The sequence below is a fragment of the Bidens hawaiensis genome, unplaced genomic scaffold (genome assembly GCF_021521415.1).
Source record: "Bidens hawaiensis isolate Kalapana, Puna unplaced genomic scaffold, B.hawaiensis_p1.1 tig00032751_1, whole genome shotgun sequence".
Lineage (NCBI taxonomy): Eukaryota > Viridiplantae > Streptophyta > Magnoliopsida > Asterales > Asteraceae > Bidens > Bidens hawaiensis.
In genome coordinates this window covers 50,893-74,293 of record NW_027505260.1, presented here as the reverse complement: position 1 = coordinate 74,293, position 23,401 = coordinate 50,893, and the positions used below count along the sequence as shown (strand labels likewise).

Here is a 23,401-nt window from a genome sequence, read left to right as displayed (position 1 = left end):
GGGCACTACATCACTTCTCGCACTCTTGCTGACAACGGCGCCTCGTCAACGGTGATGTACAGACAGTTCTTCGACAAGCTAGATGACGAAGACAAGGAACGCCTGGAAACGATCTACGCCTCGATGGAAGGGTTCGACGGCAGCACAAACACCCCCCTGGGTATCCTATCTTTCCCCGTCACTCTTACGGACGGGAATCACTCACGCACAGAAGACGTGGATTTTGTCGTGATGAGGAAGCCACACCACACATACGACATTCTCTTCGGAAGAGACGGGATGGCAAGATTCAACGCCGTGGTATCTTCAGTCCACGGCATGATGGGATGGCCAACAGCTGAGGGTGTAGCGATGATCACCGGCATTCCCCATGTATGCATCGCATCTGTCTCATCTAAACCCAAACCAAAGATGGCTAAACCAACCATCACCGAACCGGAAAGATGGGCCTTCAACGGCAAATACCCTGACCAGGCCGTTACCATTGGCCCAACAGTTGTTGATCCCACACGCACCTTACTCAAACGCTTACTACAGAAAAACGCTGACATCTTTGCGTGGACACCAGCTGACATGACTGGTGTACCCCGAAGTAAGGCAGAGCATAAGCTCAAGTGCGATCCGGCTGTTACGCCAGTCGTACAAAAGCGCAGAGTAATGGGGCCAGAACAAACTAACGCGTGTAGAACCCAAGTCAAGGAACTCCTTGACGCAGGCATCGTACGCGTTAGCAAATATCAAACATGGGTTGCAAATCCCGTTATGGTACCGAAGAATAACAAACAATGGCGCATGTGCATAGATTTCAAAGACTTAAACAAAGCATGCCCCAAAGATTGTTATCCGTTACCCGAAATTGATCTTAAGGTGGATTCGTTAGCACCGTTTCGCCTTAAATGCTTCCTGGATGCGTATAAGGGGTACCATCAAATCCACATGGCCGTTGATGATCAGGACAAAACCGCTTTTCGGACGCCCGATGGCACATTTTGTTACCAAATGATGCCATTTGGACTTAAGAATGCCGGGTCCACATACCAACGCCTGATGGACAACCAGTTTCATGCCCAAATTGGGAGGAACTTGGAAGTCTACATGGATGACTTGGTCATCAAAAGCCCTGACGCAGAAGGGATGTTGAAAGACATCGAAGAAACTTTCAACACGCTCAGGAAGATAAACATGAAGCTCAACCCGAGCAAGTGTGCCTTTGGAATGGAAGAAGGGAAGTTCTTGGGGGTCATCGTCACTAAAGATGGCTTCAGAGCGAACCCTGAAAAGGTTGAAGCCATTATCAAAATGGAATCACCTACTACCATAAAACAGGCTCAGACACTGAATGGACGACTAGTCGCACTTAATCGCTTTTTGGCAAACCACGCGGATAAGTCGTTTCCTTTCGTGTCAACGTTGAGAAATTGTTTAAAGAAAACGCACTTCCGCTGGACACCAGAAGCGGAAGCAGCTTTTCAGGAGATTCGGTCACGCTTGATCGAACTCCCAACGCTCACAGCACCAAAAGCGGGGGAGGAGTTAATCCTATACCTTTCCGCAACAGATAGAGCAACCGGGGCGGTCCTGCTAGTTGAACGGAAAAGCATCCAGATGCCAATTTATTATGTCAGCCGTATCCTAACAGACGTAGAAACCCGGTACTCTACCCTCGAAAAATTAGTCTTAGCACTTATACACGCTTCACGCAGGTTAAGACGATATTTCCAGGGTCACCCAATCACCATTCTCTCCAACTTCAAACTTGCAAACGTTCTACGCACACCCGAGTTATCGGGACGCCTAGCCAAATGGGCAATTGAGTTGGGGGAATACGCGATAAAGTATAAGCCAAGACCAGCCATAAAAGGCCAGGTTTTGGCCGACTTTATTGCGGAAGTGCCTGCATCGCGGGAAAAAGAGTGCCAGGAAGAGGCTCAACCCTCTCCAGCACAGGACATCAATGATGTCTGGCGACTCTACACTGATGGAGCAGCCAGTAACGAGGGTTCAGGCGCAGGGCTGAAACTAACCAACCCAGCAGGCCAAGAATACACTTACGCTATTCGACTGGATTTTCCAAGTACGAATAACGAAGCTGAGTATGAAGCATTCTTGGCCGGGCTGAGAATTGCGCGTAAGATGGGAGTGAAACACTTGGAAACCCACGTGGATTCCATGTTAGTAGCCAATCAGATCAACGGGACGTACACGGCCGTGAACGACATAATGGCCCTGTACCTCGCACAAGCAAAAACCCTTATGCGCGATTTTAACGATTGCAAAGTCATACACGTCAAGCGTAGTGAAAACAAATCTGCGGATGCGTTAAGCAAGCTTGCATCATTAGCCTTCACCCACTTGGGAAAGGACATCCGCATTGAACTCCTCGAGACACCTTCAGTCCCGCACAAGGAAATTTGTGTCATCCAAACCGGCACAGAAACATGGATGACACCAATAATAAATTACCTTGCGGCAGGTACACTACCAGAGTCAAAAACACAGGCAAGAAAACTACGCTGTAAAGCACTGAATTATCAACTCATCGATGACATCCTTTACAGACGTAACTTTCTTGGCCCACTCTTAAGATGTGTGGACAACCAAGATGCTGACTACCTCCTAAGGGAAGTACACGAAGGCATCTGTGGAGTACACGCAGGTCCACGCGCTGTTGTAGCTAAGCTAAACAACGCGGGATACTTTTGGCCGGGGATGCATACAGATGCGCTGGCATACATCAGAAAGTGCAGGTCTTGTCAGCTCTACGCACCCAACACGCATCGCCCGAAGAATGAACTTGTTCCAGTCACCTCTTCATGGCCATTTCAGAAGTGGGCCATCGATGTGACAGGCCCATTTTCTACAGCAGCAGGAAATGTTCAGTTCCTAGTGGTAGCCATCGACTACTTCACCAAGTGGATAGAAGCAAAACCCTTAGCCCAAACAACCGCGAAACATATCAAAAAATTTATTTGGGAATTTATTATTTGTCGTTTTGGACTTCCACAGAATTTGGTGAGCGATAACGGCACCAACTTTGCTGACAAGAAGCTACAAAAGTGGCTGGAAGAACTTCAAATCACCCACACTTTTACCTCAGTGGCGCACCCGCAAGGTAATGGTGAGGTAGAAAGAGCAAATAAGAGCATCGTTGAAGGCATAAAGAAAAGACTCTTGGAACACAGATCCGGCTGGGTGGACGAGCTTCCGCACGTCCTTTGGGCAAACAGAACACTGAAAAAGGCCAGTACGGGAGAAACCCCGTTTAGTCTCACTTATGGCACGGAAGCCATGGTCCCGGTCGAAATTCGTTTACCCTCACCAAGGGTCTTGATTCAGCCAGAAGACAAAGATGCGGAAAGACGGTTAGACCCTATGCTAACCGAGGAACGCAGAGACTTAGCCGCAGTGCGTGAAGAGAACTACAAGCGACAAATGCAAAAGTACTACAACACGCGGGTAAAACTCTGCAACTTCAATGTAGGAGACTACATACTGCGTAACAACGAGGCTTCGAACCAACAACGCCCAGGAAAACTGGCCCCGGTCTGGGAAGGGCCATACATTATCAAAGAAGTTCTGGGAAAGGGCGCATACCGGCTCGAAAGGCTCGATGGCACTCCCATCCCAAGAACATGGAATGGAGCTCAATTACGCAAATGTTATATGTAGATCAATTCCAAACTTGTAAAGAAAAGGCCTAGAGCCACTTCTAATGGAAATGATTCTCCTTTCACAATGTTGATAGCCTTACCTTTATACTTATGAACTTCCCACACTGATGTGCTGGTATTCACCGCATAAATATGGGAAGAAGTAAGTCGTTACGTGTGGAAGGCGGCAAAACCCGCATAAACACAACGGTAAAAATTTCAAAAGTTTAAGGAAAACCTCCACGCAGGTCAGACGTAGGCAAAGTTTAGCCATCCTATTAAGTGCAAGTGACGGTCTTACCCGCACAACCACGAACGAGGAGGCAAAACTTCAACCTATTATCTACCACGTTCAAAGGTTAACTTATTCTAAACACTTAGAAAATTTCAAAGGAAAAGATGAGGAAAACTTCCACGCAGGTCAGATATAAGTAAAGCTAAGCCATCCTACTAAGTGTAAGTGACGGTCATACCCGCACAATCATGAAAGAGGAAGCGAAACATAAACTTATAATTTGCCACGTTAAAAAGTTAACTTATCTAAGTACTAAAGAAATTGCTAAGTTAAATCAAAACATGCGTAAAATAAACAAGGCAATGAATTAACACAATCTTTATTCCATCAAAATTCAAATATTACAAAGATTGCTGGGTGCATACCCGCATACAAAAGAAGCTATACAAAAACAAAAATCTACGCTAATGGTGGAAAGGGATCTTCAGGATCAAGCTTCAGGACCACTTCCACTTGGACCCGCACCATCAGTAGAGCGTGGCGGTTCAAGGAAAGCGTTAAGGATAGCTAGCCCATCATCAGCAGCAGCAACTTCGTTCACCTTCTCCACCACCGGATGCGGGAAGGCGGCATACTGGTTCACTGCTTGGTCATAAACAGCTTCAGTATCCACATCGTACAAAGGGAAGTTGGAAGGCGGGATGCCTTTCTCAACGAACCCTAGACCAAGCAGGAAGCCGGCCTTTTCCCCATCCTCATGAGAAGCGTTGAGGGCTGCGCTCATGGCATCGTCGTAAGATGTGTCCGTGAATACTCGATGCACAACCTACAAGAAAAAATACAAGTGTCAAAATCTCTTCTATGTGCAAAGAAAAGAGTAAAGATATGAAATTACGCATACCTGAGACAACGCTTCTCGAAGAAGCCATTCCTTGGTAACCAGAGCTTCCTGGAGGGCAGCTTGAGCTTGGTTACGGGCGCGTTCGGCTTCACTTTTGTTGAGGTTGGCAAGCAACACTTCTTTAGCCGCAGCCTCTTCAACGCCCTTTAGCTTCCGCTCAGTCTGGTCAAGCACCCCCCTCTGGTCCAGGATCTCTTGGAGCTTCTTCGCGTCTTCCATCGCCAAGGCATCATGAGCCTGTTGGAGCGCCTCTAGTTTGGCTTTAAGTTCCTCATTCTAGAGGCGTAGAGGCTCAGCAACAGCTTCAGCCTTGGTGGCCCTTTCAAATGCGTTCCGAGCAGTTTCCTTAGCCAGCCGAATTAACAGCTTGGGCAGCCTTGGAACGGGCCTCGAGACGGGCCTGAACTTCAACTTCAAGGGCCTTGAAGGCCTTCTCCTTCTCCGCAGCAACGGCGGAGAGCCTCCTATTCTCCTCCCGGACAGCCCGCGCCTGAGCTACTTCTTGGATACGAGCTGCTTTTAACTTGTCGTTTTCACGACAAAGCAGCTCGACGCGCGGCTGCATCCGGGCCAGGAGAACCCGAAGCTCATTGGTTAGCCTACCCTCCTGGTAGCTAGCCATGGCTTCCCCCAACGCACCACTGGGAGCTGCGTGACGAGCCCACTCCACGCACTCCACAGGTGTGCGAAGGGTTGTTCCTCGGCGGATGTTCCATCGTGAAATATACACTTCATTGGAATCCGACACTGCAAAAAACAAAAAGCAGTTAGGAAAAGATGATACAAAAAAAAAAAGGCCAAAAGAACCCTACGCACCTGTAGGGTCGACAACAGGCCGATAGCCGCCAAACCCATCACCTGAACCCAAGGGAAATCCGTCCAAGTGGTCAGGCAGATGGGAAGGAGGCAGAGGTTGGCGAGAAGCCCCAAGCATACCTGAAGGATCGGCCGTCGTTGCCGATGACGGAGGAGGCATGGTGAAGGCCGCCGCGGTAGTAGAAACCAACGGAGGCGAACTCACCGTAGGTGAACTCACAACCGTGGTCGCCGCGGCGGAGTCCGCAGAAAAAGTAACCGCCGGCTCAGTGAAAGATTCAGTAAATATGGCACTGACAGCCGGCGGTGATGTCATCACAGTTGGAACAGTTGGCTCAACGGGGTGAGCAACTGAACCAACTGAAGCAGGCGCAGCCGCCTGGGTCGTCGCCTCAGGTAGGCTGACCAAGTCTACCGTCATGGGTCCGGAGGTACTCCTCCCCGCTCCACCCTGGAATGAGGTAGCATCCACGCCTGCACAAAGGAGATAAGTATTAATGATGGAAAGCTATGAAGTTAAAAATGAAGGAAGTTTGTACTTACGGGTTTTCTTGAGCCTAAAAGTGCGGACAGGCGGGGACGAACCCGATGGAGCCGGCCTCTTTACGCCGCTCACTGTCGTCATCCTGGGCTCTCCGGAGGTGACAGTCGTCGCAGCCTCCGGAGCAGTGGTCTTATCACCACCAGGGTTCCCCGCCACCTCCTCGCTCTCGGTCTCTGAATCAGACTGAGGCACCGGATCGGCAGTGGAGGCCACCTTCGCCTTCCCCTTCCCGCCGGCAGCCTTCTTCTTCCGCACCAACGGAGGACCATCTGCGGATTCCTCATCAGAACACAAGATTAGAGGAATTCCAGCAGAGGTTTCAGCATTGAGGGGTCGAGGGTTGAATAACGCCTTACCTGGCCGCCTGGCGCTCAGGATCTCGTGGCCTGGTGGGTAGACCTCCACGAACCGATCCGCCGTCTGTTCAAGGATGGGCAACTCGTTCTCATCTAGAGCACGAGTACCCATCCGAGCGGGACTATCAGCCTCCCGCGGATACAGGAGCGACTGCAAGTCGTTCCCCTCTGAAATAAAAGAAAAACAGTTAGAAGACAAACCTATATAAACAAAGAAGACAGAGCATACCGTATGGGACATAGTTCAAACCGTATTCAAGGACGATCCGGATCTTTTGCGCCTCCGCATCCTTCCACACCCGGCTCATCCCGAGCATCACCATCCCGGACTCCGCAAAGCGGTAAACCGGAGATTGGACTCGGGAAATCTTTGAGAACCATTCCGCCTCCTGGTAGTTGGAGGCGTGAAGGCTGGGGAGTGCTTGCCCATTCTTGAACTTCATGGCAAGGGGGATGGCGCGAGTGGAGATATAAAAGAACTCCCGCTTCCATGAACGAAGACTGCGCTCGGTTGCGCAAATCTTCAAACCCTTGATCCGGGTTATCAGAGTATACCACCCCTGGATGCACCTCCAAGAGTAGAAGGTCATCAGGCGGTCGACGAAGGGCTCAATGCCCAGAATCCGGCACACCCACTCGAAGTGGCGAATCTTCGCGATCGCCATTGGGTGTACCTCGGTCAGGTGTACACCGTGCCTCTCCAGAACACGGTACACAAACTTCGTCAAGGGGAACCTAAGATTCCCATAGACAAAGAATGCGGCATATACCCCGATCTTGCCTCTGGGGGCATCATACACCGTCTGGTGAGGTTCAGGAAACTCAGGCTCGAAAGACTCGAGCATGAACTTCCTGACGATGTACTGATATAGATCGACAGGCAGAGCACACTGGCACTCGCCAGCAGTACTCTTGTCATCCTTGTCGGACGTGGATGACGGGTTCTCGGCGTACACCCCAGCCTCCTGGGCTGTAGCCTCAAGATCGTGAACAGAAGACATCTTGCAGGTATGAAAGAAGAGAACGATTTCAAGAGAATGCTCGACTGAAAAGGTGAGTATTCGCCGGAAATCGTTTTGAAGATGAAGAGAAAAGTGAAAGTGTGCATTGCAAAGGACCCTCTCCCCCTTTATATACTAATCGCAATTAATGCGATGAATTTAATGCGGAAGAGAGAGAAATCGCAAATGCAATGAAACTATGACACGTGGCAATAAGCAAGCTGGCAACAGCTGTTGAAAGGACGCGTGCCATTAATTTCGCGGCCACGCGCCCGAAAATTCGCGCCCACGCGCCTGAAAAAGCGCCTGGAATGACCATATAGTGTCACGTCGCCATAACTTCCTGCACGTCCTGACACTGTCAGAAGAAACCGTCGGACGACGTTTCAATAGTTTGGACTGTTCTTATCCTTTCACCAACTCTTCGAATTTCAAAATTTCAAAAAGATTCAAAAGTAAGCGGGAAAATACCCCTTACCTTGGCAACCAAGTAACTATAAGACAGGTGCGGGTACAGTGTTAAGGCAAAACCCTTCACATACTTAGCACCCGCAGGGAATTGACGCCAGGAATACCTTGGAAGTAAAGTAACCGTAAGACGAATGCGGGTACAGTGTCAAGGCAAAACCCTTCACATACTTAGCGCTCCGCAGGGAATTCAAACCAAGAAGGATCTTCTGGGCCATGCTTGCGGAAACGGGAATAACATCCCCGCATAACGGGAACGTCGAGAACTATATTGTTTGAAACTCCAAGATGGAATTTGTGGTTTTAACATAATTGATCACTATGTTCAAAACTACCAAAACCCCATGGAGAATCCACACAAGTGGGACTCAACGCTCCTGACTTGCGAGGAGGTTACAGACCTACCCGCTTCATACCCAAAGATCAAGCAGAAAAGTCGGGAATTTCTGCGTGACATTAGGAAAACCGCGGGAAGAATCCCCACGGAAAACCTTAAAACTAAAAACCCTTTTCAAAACCCCTTGCTAAAGTCCAAAAGTTCACCTCACTTATTAATAATTCATAAGAAGAACATTGGACTGGGGGGACTTGAAGAGGTAGGTCCCAGCAGAGCCCAGTTGGACCCGCAAGACTCACCTTGAAGAGGGACGTCTGCGCAACGACCAACTGCTTCCGCAGGACCCACCATGCTCAGAGATGAAGACCTTACGCGCAGTACGCCAGCTGTTCCTGCAGGGAAAGCCTCCCAATGGTAAAGTACCCCGCTTGTTCCCGCAGCTGCGGATACAAGCCATCAGGGAAGGCTACCCGCACTGATAGCAAGGCTACACGCACAAGGCACTAACTCTTGATACTTCAGTAATGTCACCTGAAGGAATGAGCAAGGCGGGAATACTCCCACCCAAATGAGCCAGTCCATATGCTTCTGGAAGATCTTTTGTATTATACCTGCCAAGGTATGGGCAAAACAGACAATCTGACCAAAACAGCCCATGAACCAATCACAGGGTGACAGCTCACCGACAACAGTACGAGGAGGAGCACCCTCTAGTACTGTTTGTCACTATTAGCCGCTGCCTACTCACCAACCCTTACTATGGGACGTGCGTAGCCTACAGTTGGTGGAACAGTGCATAGCCGGCAGTAAAGGAACAGTATACAGCCGGCCTTGTCACTATCGGCCGCAGCCTATCCACCAACCAGCATGGCTTGTGCGTAGCCCACTGTTGGTAGAACAGGAATACGTTTCAGCCGGCTGTACCTTCTTGGAAACCTACCTTCGGCTATAAATACTCCGACACCTTGGAATGGTAAGGACATCATCTGATATCTCATTATCTTATCTTCTCTAGCAATCTCTTAATATACACATATTCAGAGCAATCTAGTCTGATTCTCACGCCGGAGGGTGGTCACAAGGAGGAACCCCCCCTTCTCAGTGACGAGCTTACGGTGTCTGTTTTGCAGGTCACCTGAAGAACAACTTTCTTTGCTGGACCTCATCCTCGTGGGAAACATTTATATAACCCCCAGATTATCCGCAATCTGCCCGGGATCACTTAGTGTTTCTTCAGTATCTTAACTACTACTACCCTTAAATTTAGATGAATCAAACAAACACATTTCCAAACTTCAACCTTTTTATTCATTGTACTTGAATCAATTAGCAACAGTAGATATATAAATATATTTGATGAAAAAGGTTATTCATTTGCAAGTTAGGTGCCTGTAGCCTCCAACGTTGACAAGTGTTTAACATCATTTTCATTATTGCTATTAATGTCACATATGCTAACCCTACATTTTGCATTTTAAGCGTTTATAATTTTCTAGCATCATATTAGTGACTTTTATATTATAAAATTTATGTCGTCTAGAAAAAAAGAAAGGAATATTGGCCTCATATAATCCTAACTATGGTCCATTGGCAAATATAAGGACCAGCTATCGAAATGGCAAAATATAATCCCAACTACGCATGTGGGTGGAAAATTAACGGGAAGTTAACATTCCGTTAGTTTTTGTGACGTGGCGGCTTAGCTGTCTCGTAACCAGCTGACGGGGCTGCTGAGCTGGCTATTAATTACAAAAAAACTTAACCATATGTTGTATATATATACTATGAACTTCCGGCAGTGTAGGTTGGAGTACCGGAGACAAAACGCCGGCGATGTACAACAACACCACCGTTACCAACGTGAAAGTAACCGACGACTCGCCGTTGTTCCGAAGCTTCATGGAATCACACATCAACCAGCCGCAAGCACCAAAGCTAGAGGACTTTCTCGGCGGCCACACTACAACCCAGTCGTTCCGGTATGCTGACGTGTCACAAACGGAGACACAAGACTCGTTGTCGTTGACTCATATGTATGATGGAAGTGGTTCGGTTTACTTTACCGAGCAGCAAGATCTGAATGGTATAATCGGTGGGTTCCTTGAAGAACTCGGGGTCGGAAGTGGATGACTCGGATACACATCTAACTGAGTTAAATTTGTGTTAAAGAAACCTCTTCTTCTAATTTGTTCCATTCCCATGTTTCGTCTTCATCTTGTCAATCAGAGCATGTCGAGATACACTACCGCCACCCGATCAATCAATCTATCTTTCTCCCCTCTTCCGTCATCGCCGTTGCCTTCAAGAAATCCAGTCGATTTCGACCAAAATTGGAGCTAAATACGCTTGAAGTTCATGGATCTGTAGCTCCGATTGGATCTGCTAGTCGAAAAAACAAGTTGCAGGTTTCCGTCGAGTACTGATCTAGCTCTCTAACTCTACTTTTGTTCATATCTTCTCAAATTCGACCCTTATAAGGCACCATTTAGAGGTTTATTTTGGAAATGGGGTCCGATTTGGAACTTGTGAGAGTTGGCCGGAAAAAAAAATAATGATGAAGAAGATGAAGTTGGCCGGAAATGGGGTCCGATATCGCAGAGGTTTGATTTTAGGAATATTGGCCGGAAATGGGGTCCGATTATTATTATTATTATTATTTTATTTATTTTTTTGTAATTAATGACAACTCAGCAGCCACGTCAGCGGTTTAATGACAACTCAGCGTCCACGTCAGCTGGTTAATGACAAGTCAGTTGCCTCGTCACAAAAAACTAACGGAAGGTTAACTTCCCGTTAATTTTCCACCCACGTGCGTAGTTTGGATTATATTTTGCCATTTCAATAGTTGGTCCTTATATTTGCCAATGGGCCATAGTTGGGATTATATGAGGCCAATATTCCAAAAAGAAATAACAAAAAAGAGAAATGCAACCTTAGATCTCAAGGCATTATTTTATTTTCTACGGGATTAAATCGCGTTTATTTTTTTAGCTAATCTTATACCCAATTTCATATTAGAATAAGGGTTTCGAGATATTCGGATGCTTTTTTTTATTTCATCTTTTTTATCCTTATCGGCAATCGACTAAAAACACATATAGAAGTTAAGTGGCTAGAGTTTTGGTCTATTCATAAAAAGCATGTCAATTTGTAGTCTTACCAACTATTGATAGAACGAGCATAATTAAAACGTTGCTATAAAAAAATTTTATCAAATAAATGAAACTCACGAAGACATCAAACAAACCCGTAGGTTTTCTTATTGAGTTCGGTTAGCTGGGTTCTATCAAGACGGTTATTCTGGTTGTAGATCGGTTATTTGGTTCAGTGCACAGCACTACTAAGGATTAACAAGACATTATATGAATTATCAAATAAAATTTTTATCTAGTTATAACGACCTAAAAAGAATGGATGTACAATTTGGTACTTGTTAACAACTGAAAAATTCTTTTTGGCATTTTTTACGAAGTAATTCCTATGTATCTTCGTATTAAGTGGGCTAGGTTCCTACACGTTGTTAATAGTGATGAATAATTGACAACATATCAATCCAACATTTGACCTTTGTATAGTTATAAGGTCTTGTAACTTTTTTTTTTATTAGTTTTACGTTGAACGTGTTGTTAGCGTTCATACGTTCTCGTATTCAGTGGCGGGTCTTAAACAAATAATCTGGATAGACTAGACGATTTTGAACAAATAATCAAGATGGATCAGACTTGATACACAAAACTTTTTTTTTCTTTCAGAAAACACATTACTGAGCGAAAAGCTGGGTGGACCAAGTCCCGACCTGGCCCAAGCTAAGATCTGCCTTTGCTCGCATTTTTGGAAGTTAATAATGTCTAGTGTAGAATTTATTTAAATTTATTAATTAAACAATTTAACTTAGCAATATAAGAGGGGAAGGGGCACTAGTGTGGGTAAGGTTTTGGGTAATTTACCACATGGCAAACCCATCCCTAACTATGTGGGTAGTTTGCCAAATTATAATTTATGACAAAGGTTTACTGTGTGGTGTTTATATGATCTTGGAGATTTTTGAAGAATTTAAAACATCCATTAATACTCAATTTATTACATATAAATACCAATAACTTTTCATCATTTTTATTCACTCAAACATTTTATCATTTTATCACTCAACCTTCATCATTTCTATTCACTCAAACCCTCATTGGCAAATTTCTCAAACGATGATCTCGGGATATTCATCTAGAGGACAAAGACATATACTTGGCCACACGATCATCTAGAGGACGAGGTGAATAAAATCGCTATAACCTGCAAACAAGAAATTGCAGAAAAATATAATTGGCAAAAGGATCGTCTAGTTTAGATGTTCGTGTTTTAATTTTTTTGGTTTTGATCGTCATATTTTGTTTTTCCTGTTTTCAATTATGTAATATATTTAATTTTAATAAAATTTTAACTTTAATTACATTTAATTTTTATTTATTTTTAAATTTGAACAAAAAATAAAAAAAACTTTTAGGTACATGTGGGTAGGCGTTTCCAGTTATTTTGAGGTTTGTGGGTACTTAAGGGTAAAAATGAAATAAAGATATATGATTGGTCGGTGTATGGATAATACCCATAAATACCATTCCTCTCTAATACAACAGTGGTAGGCTGGCAGCCTAGAAACAATCTCTTACTATATATTTATACCTTATCAAAATATGTAGACAAAACACATAGTAAAACTGCTTAATCCAGTAATCCTTGTATTTTCCTTCCAACGCATCTTTCTCCTGTAAACGATGTAGCGCTTCCGAGCCTCGTGCAACCAAATAACATTTGATTAAATCATTTTTTTTTATTATTTTATAAACCTTTGTTATGTGGTTTATTTAACTTTCCTTGATTCACAACATATATTCATGCTGTGACAATCATGATCCATTTCTTCAAGTAATGCGTTTATATCTTCTAGCGTTTTAGGCTTTAATGATTTATGACTTTGTCGCTCATTGTCTTGATTGTTCATGTCGGGTTCTTGTTGGATCCTTTTCAATATTCATACCAAACCTCAATTGTTATGGAGAGTATATTGGTTTTGCGTTAATTCCCCCACATTATAGTTTGTTGTTTCAAGCCGAATTCTTGATCTCCATATTATACTTAGATGATACAAATCGAATCTTGATCTTGAATGGTCAATTGCGACATTTGTTGATTCTTTGTAGTTTTGATGATCATATTGATTGTTATGACTTAAGATCATTAATCAAGTGTTTAGGGACATATATGTGACATATAATCATCATTACTGAACTAGTAATATTTGAAGGCACATTTAGTAATTAGTCATTATCAAAACCAATATAGTTAATTAAGGTTTAAACCATTGTTTTCCCAATAACTCTCATCAAATTATCTTGGGTTACCGAGATTTACTTATATACCAATTGAGAATTCACAATATTGGAAGGACACCGCCCGTTGGTTGGTTCAGCGTAGCACGTTGCAAGGTCAAGGGGCTAGCCTTTGTGGGATCCAAGGTAGCGGTTACCTAATGAGAATTCTTAATATAAATTGATACAAGTAAAGAAGTGTAGGGCCTCTATGGTTTCAATACCATGAGGTGGTTTGAAGGGACACCACCCTTTGGAAGGTTCTGTGTAATGCCCTACACGGTCAAGGGGATGACCTCTTGTGAGGTTTAAATGGCAACACCCTCGATTGGTGGCAACAAATTTACTGCATCGGAAATGTAAATATTTAATAGAAGGGCCAGCGTGAAAGTTTTCGATTTTATCTTAAATATAGTTTACCGGAAACGCATTGATAATACTAAAGGTCGGTAGTGACTTTGAAGGTCAGTGATACCTTTGAAGTTGGATAGTGACTTTGAATTTTAGTATTGAAATTGAAGGTCATAAGTGGTTATGAAACTTCGATACCTACCAGGTCCGATACCGAAGCTAACTACTACGGTTACACCCTTAAAGTAACATTGCGACATTTCACTCAATACCTCTTGTCATTTTGGCACCTATGTAAGGAACTCACTTGTTCTAATTTAACTTCATTTGAATTTTACATATCAAAACCTCTTGTTGTTAGAAAGAAACTTTATATCTTAATCGTAATTAATTTCATGATACGTGAAATACTTTAATATGAAACAAACTCTACGCTAAATAGTAACATATCCAAGTCACATACATATAGAACTTCTAAGTCTCCAAAAAAAACTATATAGAAAGCCATATTTTATACCTTCTACTAAAATTTCGATTAAGACCCATACCAAATCAAAGAGCAAGATCGAAACAGAAAATAGTAAAACCACTATCAAACATCTAGCAAATCAGATAACTATATTTAGTTAATAATAATAATATGTACGATTATTATTTTATAAAATAAGTAAAATAATTTATTACTATGAAAGGTCAAACCCTCAGCCACCCACAGGGCTTGCTTCTTATCGGCTGCTGTCAAACCCAATCACAAACACACACGTGCCATCCACATCATCAACCTTCAACTCCCCCACGTTACCAATTTAAACCCTCGGACCTCATCTCACCCGAACCAAACTCCAAATCCAAACAAAACCATGGACATGGAGTCAACGGCCTCGGCAATCGGAGTATCCGTACCCGTGCTCCGGTTCCTGCTATGCTTCATTGCCACCATTCCTGTCGGCTTCTTCCACCGTTTCGTCCCCGGCGGCCCCACCGGAAAACACCTCTACGCCTCCCTCACTGGCGCCGTTCTCTCTTACTTGTCGTTCGGGTTCTCTTCGAATCTGCACTTTCTGGTGCCTATGCTGGTGAGCTACGTGTCAATGGTGGTGTATCGGAAACGATGCGGACTGATTACGTTTGTGTTGGCTATGGGATACCTCATTGGATGGTACGTTATTGTTACTTAATAATGGTTTAATTTGGAATTTTATTTATATAGTTTTGAGCATTTAGGGCTCAGTTTCGTTGTTAACGACTGCTCGAGCTCGGATAGATAAAAAGATAGAAACCAGCTGAGCTTTTCCGAGCCCGAACCTCGAATAAAGCACATTTAGTCATTGAGCCCGAGATCTTTTGGACTTCTATACAGTAAGATGCAGAAACCGGTTTTAAACCTAAACCGGTTGGGTTTGGTCAACAAAAGTCAAAACCGGTTTATGATCTATTTTGGTTCGGGCTGAAACCAATTTCTTGACCGGTTCTTGACCTGTTTTGGCCAGTTCTGGTAAAGAGAATTACAAATTGGTTCCGAATCTACGGTTTTAGTCAGTTCCAATTCCAAACCAGTTTCTACATAATTGGTTTCGGATCAATTTTCGGGTCGGTTCGGTTAACCGGATTTTTACCCACCTCTATAATAGTATGCAACAATTTTACACTACACGGCAGAGCTTGATTCAGGCTTTGGCTCATTTAAAGTACTACACGAACTAAAGCCGTTCCAAGTTTAGGCGTGATTAATGTTTTTCTCAAAATATATAAACTAATTATAAAAATGTATATAAATTAATTAATAAATAATAAACAAGCTGAGCTTGAGCCCGGCTTGGCTTATTTAGACCCCTTGCTATTCGAGTTGCTTAAATTGTGTAGATTTTGTATTTTGTTCGATCATTGATTTTGGATTGTACACAATCGAACGATGTTAGCTTGTTCTAGTGTTCTAAATTTGTAATATAGACACCGAATTCTCAATTTAAGGGGTGTGAAAACTGGATTAAGAGTGTTGTTAACTGTAAATTATTTGAAACACTTGTAGCCATGTATACTACATGAGTGGAGATGCATGGAAGGAAGGAGGAATTGATGCTACTGGTAAGCTTTCTCTCCATTGTTCATAATATTTGTTGTTGTGTTGTTGAAATAATATAAACAAGTCATGTTGTATTGTAAAAGAACCAAAAAATAAATAAATAATTTGCTATTTTATTGCTTACACCAGTAGGAAACACTAGATCCGCCCTTAAATTGAGTTAGGTATAGTTTTTACTTCATGAATTCAGAATTCATTAGCTTGCATTGATGGCCAACCATAAAACCTAACTTCTGAATAAGTATAAAGTGGTTGGATATTGGATACAACATAAATGAAAACTTTTATAACATCTCAAATATTTTAACAATGAAAGAGTAAAAAAAATTCAATGAACATTACATAAAAGGTGAAAACTTTACTGATTGCTTAATGCTAAATTTATGATTTATTCCATCATGTAGGAGCTCTAATGGTGTTAACATTAAAAGTAATATCATGTGCAATTAACTACAATGATGGATTATTAAAAGACGAAGATCTTCGTGAATCTCAAAAGAAAAACCGGTTACTTAAGCTACCCTCGTTAATCGAATACACGGGATTCTGTCTCTGTTGTGCGAGTCACTTTGCAGGCCCGGTTTATGAAATCAAAGATTACCTACATTGGACCGAACAAAAGGGGGTATGTTGAGTCAAACTTTTTACTCATCTTTTCTTGTTTTTATCCTAAGTTTTTATTATCTTTTATAAAATTTTATTCAGATTTGGATCAAAGGTTCACCATCACCATTTTTGGCAACTCTTAGAGCTCTTTTCCAAGCGGGTTTTTGCATGGGCTTGTATTTATATTTGGTACCACACTATCCGTTATCAAAGTTTACCGACCCAACATATAAAGAATGGGGATTCGCGAAACGACTTGGTTACCAGTACATGGCGGGCTTTACGGCCCGTTGGAAGTATTATTTCATATGGTCTATTTCAGAGGCTGCTATTATCATATCGGGCTTGGGTTTTAGTGGATGGACCGATTCTTCTCCACCCAAGGCCCTATGGGACCGGGCCAAAAACGTTGATATTTTGGGCCTCGAGTTTGCTAGGAGTGCGGTTGAGATACCGCTTGTGTGGAATATACAAGTCAGCACATGGCTTCGTCATTGTAAGTTTTTATTCCTTTTTTTATGTCAGTGGTCAAACGGGTCAAAATGGGTTGACTTGTTTGTTCATATGGGTTGAATTTGCCTAATATCTGTATCTATAGATGTTTATGACAGACTTGTACAAAAGGGGAAGAAAGCTGGTTTCTTGCAATTGCTTGTTACACAGACTGTTAGTGCTGTATGGCATGTAAGTTATATCGGTGCTTAAAGTTAGGGGTAATTAGGTAAATTTGCAAAACCTTGGTTCTTCAGGAATTTGACAGATATGAATCTATGATAGCAGGGATTATATCCGGGCTATATTATATTCTTTGTGCAGTCAGCTATAATGATTGCTGGTTCAAGAGGTAATAATTTGGTCTTTGCTTTTTTTTAAACTATGATTTGCTTAAATTGCTATATTTAATATATAATGTTTTTATTTGTCCCGTGTGCAGCTATTTACAGATGGCAACAATCGGTTCCACCAAATTTGGGATTGGTTAAGAAGATTTTTATGCTCGTGAACTTTGCTTATACCGTTCTTGTTTTGAACTACTCATGCGTCGGTTTCATGGTTAGTCATTAGTGTCGTGTTGGCTTTTTTCTTTAAAACGAAGATAAAACTAGTTTGACTCTTGGATTGACCTTTTTAAACTTGCCTTCTAATTTCAAATTGACCATAACACAACATGGTTTTTACTTCTTGTTTTCTTTGAAACAGGAAGAAAAAACATAGCTTGACTTTTAAGTTAACTTGACTTTTAATTTCAAATTGACCATAAAACTATGAAGAAATAGACACAATATGGTTTGCATATTTGGAAAGAAAGCGGTTTTTGTTCGAAACTACTCATTCTTATAGCAAAGAATAATTGGTTGTTGTTGAAAAGTCAAATCACTTGTTTTGAGATCTGTATGACCTTTTAAGGTCAAAGTTAATAAGGTTGCTATTAGAGTATTATCTTAAGTCTAAACATCAGAAGTATTGTTATTATTTTTTGAAGTGTTAGGTCAAGTTTAATTTTGTGATTTTGGTGCAAGTATTCAGATCATTTTTCAAGTTAAATTTCTGTAACTGGCCTAAAATACAAAAAAAAAAAAAAAAAACCCTAGGATTTAGGGGTTGACTTCAGAATATCACGTTTTTGTGTCTAAGAAACCGCACGTAATCATTTTATTTCAGATGGTTTGTCAAACACTATTTTCTATTGGGGATTTAAGGTAGATTTTTATACATATTTGGTTGTTTGCAACAGGTATTAAGTCTACACGAGACATTAACAGCATACGGGAGTGTATACTACATTGGAACTATTATTCCTGTCGTATTGATTCTTCTTGGTAACGTTATTAAAACAAAGCCAGCTAGATCCAAAGAACGAAAAGAACAGTAAGAAAAAGACCATAATTTTATGACAAGTCAGGTTTGTATCATCAATCTTAATCATCCAAATTATTCACTCAGTTGTTTTCATGTGTTTTTTGCAGTCTTGTAATGTACTATATGATATATATATAATTATCCGTCACGAAGTAGGTCTTGTTTGTTTGGATAGGTCTTGTTTGTTTGGATGACACATAGTGATATACACAAAACATATTTATCTCTACTCGGTCTCATTTGCGAGTTGTGCAGGAGATGAGTTTGTAGTCAACGTGACATAAAGTCATAAACTTGACTCGAACAAATAGCAATCTTACGCCTTGACCCCTTCATCTTTCATTGAGCTTGACTGCAGCCCTCAAAGTTCCAAATTATGCAATTCAACCCATGAACAATCAAGTAAGCAGAACACTCTATTGTTGTATCCCATTCGATGTACTTACTTGAAAGACATTTCCAGTGGTGGTTGGATCAAAATGCACCTCTTCTTTATAAAAAAATGTGACCACCAAGGCATTTGTCCATTACTCCATTTTATCAGGCTTTGGCTCTCTCATAGCCAAAACCAGCTCTAAAAATGTCTCTAAACGCATCCGCGCCCTCTCTTTATATAAACGTTATTGTAAATGAACTTTCATTTTCCTTATATCTTCCACATCATCCTCCCCTCGTAAAAAAGTCCTATAATAGATTTTGACATGCGCCGAATCAAGGAATCTTGTTTGCTCATGACCCTTCTAAGATTTTGATTTTTGAGCTATTTAAAAGGAGCATGTAGATTTAGACATTATTGTTAGAGATGCATATAGAGAATATAACCTGGCACATGAGAACATGATCATGGATGAAGGCCAGGACTAGTTCATCAAGCTTGTATGATCTTAATATTAACAAAACTAGTGGGCATTTAACCTTTTTTTAGGCCACGCATATCGCTCAATGATTTTGAGTCAAATTTCTTTTTATTATAGTTACCACCGGTGGTTACCCATCCTCATTACAACAGAGCTCTTCTGGCACTCAATGGCTTGGTATCTTCTGCACCCACTAGAGCTCTTTGTTACCGTCTCTTATTGTAAACCACCATGATTACGTGTGTGGGAGTCACTTCGTTGATTATAAGCTATAGTATTCATATCATGTGAACTTTTGCTAGCGTGCAAGTTGGGACGACTCAACCATTTAAGTGTTCAAAGCAAAGTAGAAATCGTTGCTTTTTTTTTTCTCTCTCAAATTTCAGTGTTAAGTCTGACTCAATACTTTCGATTTCAATTTGGCATGAAAATTAGTAAGAAGAAACTCAAATCATCTAGTGTAGTCTCGCTAAATTAATATGAGTCAACAAATAGAATACAATACAAATAATCAAGTCTTACCAAATTATCTGAGTGTAGGCTTGATTAACATACAACAAAACATTCTCAAGTCTTAACATTTTACAAGAATAATGAACTCCATCAACAATAAACCTTTTAGTTAATTGTTTTTGAATCACCCACACATAAAATGGTCAATATCATTTCATGAAATATACCTTAAATTATGTTTGGCTCCAAATAGATCGAGCAGCCCTGTCGACATTTAATTCGAAACCACTCATATATGAACGTGTCAAAACGGGCAACACCAGAACGGGAGCTTACCACCCGTTGATTGTTTTCTAGAACGACAAACACACACACACACCCACGCCCTACTCCTAGATCTATAACATTGTCATTGCCTCGAACCCTCAGCCTCACACGTCTAGCCTTTGTACCACCAGTTCGATACCTTGTTTGGTTTATGAACATAGTATACCACAAACATGATCCAAAATATTATGCAAATTCACATGACCAAATGATTATCAAGTTTTCATTTCCAACAATTTTATTAATCAAAACAATCCAGAAAATAAACCTCAAGAAAAATACAAAATATCATCAACACTTCCTGTCAATTTAAAAATACATCAATAGCATCAAGAAGAAAAAACGACAAACAACCGCAACTTCAAACCTTACGGTTAGGCTGCAACGGGTGTCTTTCGGTTCGGCTCAAACACATACTTCACAAGCGATTCTTTAATCGACAAAAGCTCGGGAAACTCCGTTTTCAACTTGGTAGTATCAAGCTCGTTATTGCTTCTTGGTGCAATAATCACCTTAGCTTGCTCCTCAAGATTAAAATTCTTCCAAGTGTAGCTCGGGTCAATGTACTCGCGATACAACTCCAAGACCTCGTTATGGCTGACACAACCCGGGTTTGTGAAATTGTAGATCCCAGTTAGGTTTCTTTTAGCCATTTCAATAGAAATCGGGAGGAGTTCATCAAGAATGGTCATGGAGTTGGGGATGTTGACCACTTTCTCATAACGACTGATTTTCGTGATGAAGTTTCGTGGGTTTGTAAGATCTGATGAAATTGGCATCCGTACGCGTAATGTGCATACATTCTCATAGTTGTTGAGTAATTCTTCGACCTGCGGGTCAAACAATGAGAAGGTAAGGTTTCACTTTATCAAGATAAATATTCGACTTGAAAAATACAAATCAGGATTTTGATAGCGGGTCTATATCATTTAACTTATGGACCCGTGAAATGACAAACGATTTGTATGAATCAAAGAAAGGTTAGAAATATCTTTCAACAGTGCTTCTTCAACTTAGATCTACCACATTTTCATCCATAAATATAATTTTATAAATCCACACAAAATTATCACATACATAGGTTATAATCAACTTAAAAATTGCTTATTATTTGTTTTTAATCCAAATACAAACAAGTTGTAACATCATTTAAGATCTTAGCTGTGTGTGAGCAGTATAGGACTTCAAAAGCTCGAATAGAGTTTGACACAACTCAGGTCCTATATGACCCGTATATCTTTATATGGCTCGTATGTGAAGATCCATGGTGGTATATGAAGATCTTATGCCTAAAAAACCCCTCAAAACAAAAAACATCATAATTGACAAAATTATAACAAGGTCATTGCACAAATCTTGAAAACTATACTAAACTCTAAACAAAAAATGAAATCTTTAAATAAAAACCTCAGGCGTTGACTTTATTTTACCATGTTTAGTGGTGACTGGTGAGGGTCCCAATCTTACTTTTACAAATAACACACAAATCTACAAACACCAATAAGATCAAAGAACAAAACCATATCAAGATCTCAGATCCACCCCTAATTTCCAACAACCCCACACAAAACATCTCAAAAAACACAAATTCATCAAATGGGCAATGCACCAATCAAATAAAAATCAAATCTTTAACCAAAATAAGTTTCATTTAACTTAACATAATCTTAATCTTACCATAGCTTTCGTCTTGGAGTAAAACGACCCAGTAAAGTTCGGAGTATCCTCTTCCTTAAACCCGACACCCGACCCGAGCTGATGCTCCGAATCATACTCAAATATACACCCAGTTGCATAATTAATCAAAATCAACCCTTTTTCCCTGCAGACGTCAGCAAGCGTCAGCGTGCCCACAACATTAGTCCGAATGGTCTCCACCTTGTGCGACTCGCACCAGTCAACGTTCGGCCGGCCGGTGACTCCGGCGGCGTTGAACACGTGGGTTGGGTTCACGGCGGCGATGTCGGCGATTAGGGTTTCGCGGGATTCGAGGCGGCCGGAGCCGTAGGTGTAACGGATGTTCTGGGATTCGCATATTTTGCCCAGTAGACCGCCGATCCAGCCGGTCCGGCCGTAGATCAGGAACTTGAGTGGGGTTGCGGGTGAACCGTTGGATTGGGTAACCATGGTTTGGTCGATGTGAATAATAATATTATTATTATTGCTGTTGCAGGTGAGTTAAGTGTGTGTGAGGTTTATTTGTTTTATAGAGGGGTGAGAGATTTGTGGGGCAGAAGATTCGGCAGCTGTTGTTTTTATTATTTATTGTATCGTATGTAAGTTACTTGTCGGTGTCTATTGAAATTGACTTCAAATTCATGTCTAAAGGCTAAATATAATTATGAAAAGTTAGGCTGAGGGGTGTGGGGGGGCGCGAGAGGGGGCGCGAGTGGGGGCTCCAGCCAATAATATTGTGACATGTGGCAGAGAGAGAAACTTGATAAGATGGGTGTTGGTTGTGGTGCTCGCGCCCCGGGCCCTGGTGTGGAGGGGCGCGAGAGGGGGCGCGAGCGGTTTTTTTTTATTTTTTTATAAATGTATTAAAAAAACGTATTATTAAAAAAACTCATAAATTATTTAAAAAAACACACATTAATTAAAAAAACACATTAATATCTAAAAAAAAAATTAAAGTATTAAAAAAAAACATTATTCTTATTCTTCGGCTTGGTCTTCTTCGATCAACCTTTTCCGGATACGTTCCTTTTGTTTTTCCATTAGCATTTGGTCGACCGGATTTAGGTTACTGAAGTCTCTTGTAAGGAAGTCCAAATCTCTCGTTCTTTTTTTTTCCTTTTTGTCATTAGAGACCACCTCCATGGTTTTGTTGAATTTATTGAGGGATTCAACAAGATCGGCGATGTTTACGGCTTCCCCCTCAGCCGGTTTTTTCCCCCTGGCGTCCCTTCCCAATTGCCGCCTCCTCGGCGGTGAAGACGTTTCCTCCCCCGCAACGTTTAGGTCGAATCCAACCCGGCAATCCGACCCGGCGGAAGTGCTATACGCTCCAGACGAACTAGTTTTAGTCCGTTTCGGCCCTACTTCCGCATCAAGGTCCGGCGCCACCAGCTCAACCCACTTAGAACACCTTCTCAACCTCTCCCACACCTTTACATCGTCCCACGTCTTCACCGTCCCATACCTCCGCAGGCACTCCTGCTTCCACTCTTCGACAGTGAAATTATAAACCGCCAAA

At 41.9% G+C, this 23,401-nt stretch overlaps 2 protein-coding genes across 2 annotated transcripts in view; one reads left to right on the top strand and one right to left on the bottom strand.

The window, feature by feature from the left end:
• LOC143611937 (bifunctional dTDP-4-dehydrorhamnose 3,5-epimerase/dTDP-4-dehydrorhamnose reductase) overlaps window positions 1-22,350 on the bottom strand; it is a 102,593-nt gene extending 80,243 nt beyond the window's left edge. Inside the window, exons 1-2 of the mRNA XM_077086036.1 lie at window positions 21,883-22,350; window positions 20,550-21,035 (exon numbers count right to left, since the gene is read on the bottom strand). Coding sequence (XP_076942151.1) covers window positions 20,580-21,035; window positions 21,883-22,332 — 906 coding nt within the window. The 5' untranslated portion in view covers window positions 22,333-22,350 and the 3' untranslated portion in view covers window positions 20,550-20,579. The remainder of the gene's footprint in view (window positions 1-20,549; window positions 21,036-21,882) is intronic.
• On the top strand, window positions 14,876-18,698 carry LOC143611939 (lysophospholipid acyltransferase 1-like). Its single transcript, XM_077086037.1, has 8 exons — window positions 14,876-15,178; window positions 16,049-16,104; window positions 16,507-16,727; window positions 16,808-17,204; window positions 17,307-17,392; window positions 17,489-17,552; window positions 17,643-17,761; window positions 18,444-18,698. Exons 1-8 carry the CDS (start codon window positions 14,880-14,882, stop codon window positions 18,579-18,581), a joined length of 1,380 nt encoding a protein of 459 aa, XP_076942152.1. The 5' UTR covers window positions 14,876-14,879; the 3' UTR covers window positions 18,582-18,698.
• Window positions 22,351-23,401: the final 1,051 nt, after the last annotated feature.

What these genes read in the sequence shown, in the direction of transcription:
- LOC143611939 (XM_077086037.1), top strand. Translation starts at nt 14,880, where the DNA reads ATGGACATGGAGTCAACGGCCTCGGCAATCGGAGTATCCGTACCCGTG. An exon ending in ATTGGACCGAACAAAAGGGG is followed by an intron (nt 16,728 to 16,807) that starts GTATGTTGAGTC and finishes AATTTTATTCAG; the next exon opens with ATTTGGATCAAAGGTTCACC. An exon ending in CTGTTAGTGCTGTATGGCAT is followed by an intron (nt 17,393 to 17,488) that starts GTAAGTTATATC and finishes CTATGATAGCAG; the next exon opens with GGATTATATCCGGGCTATAT.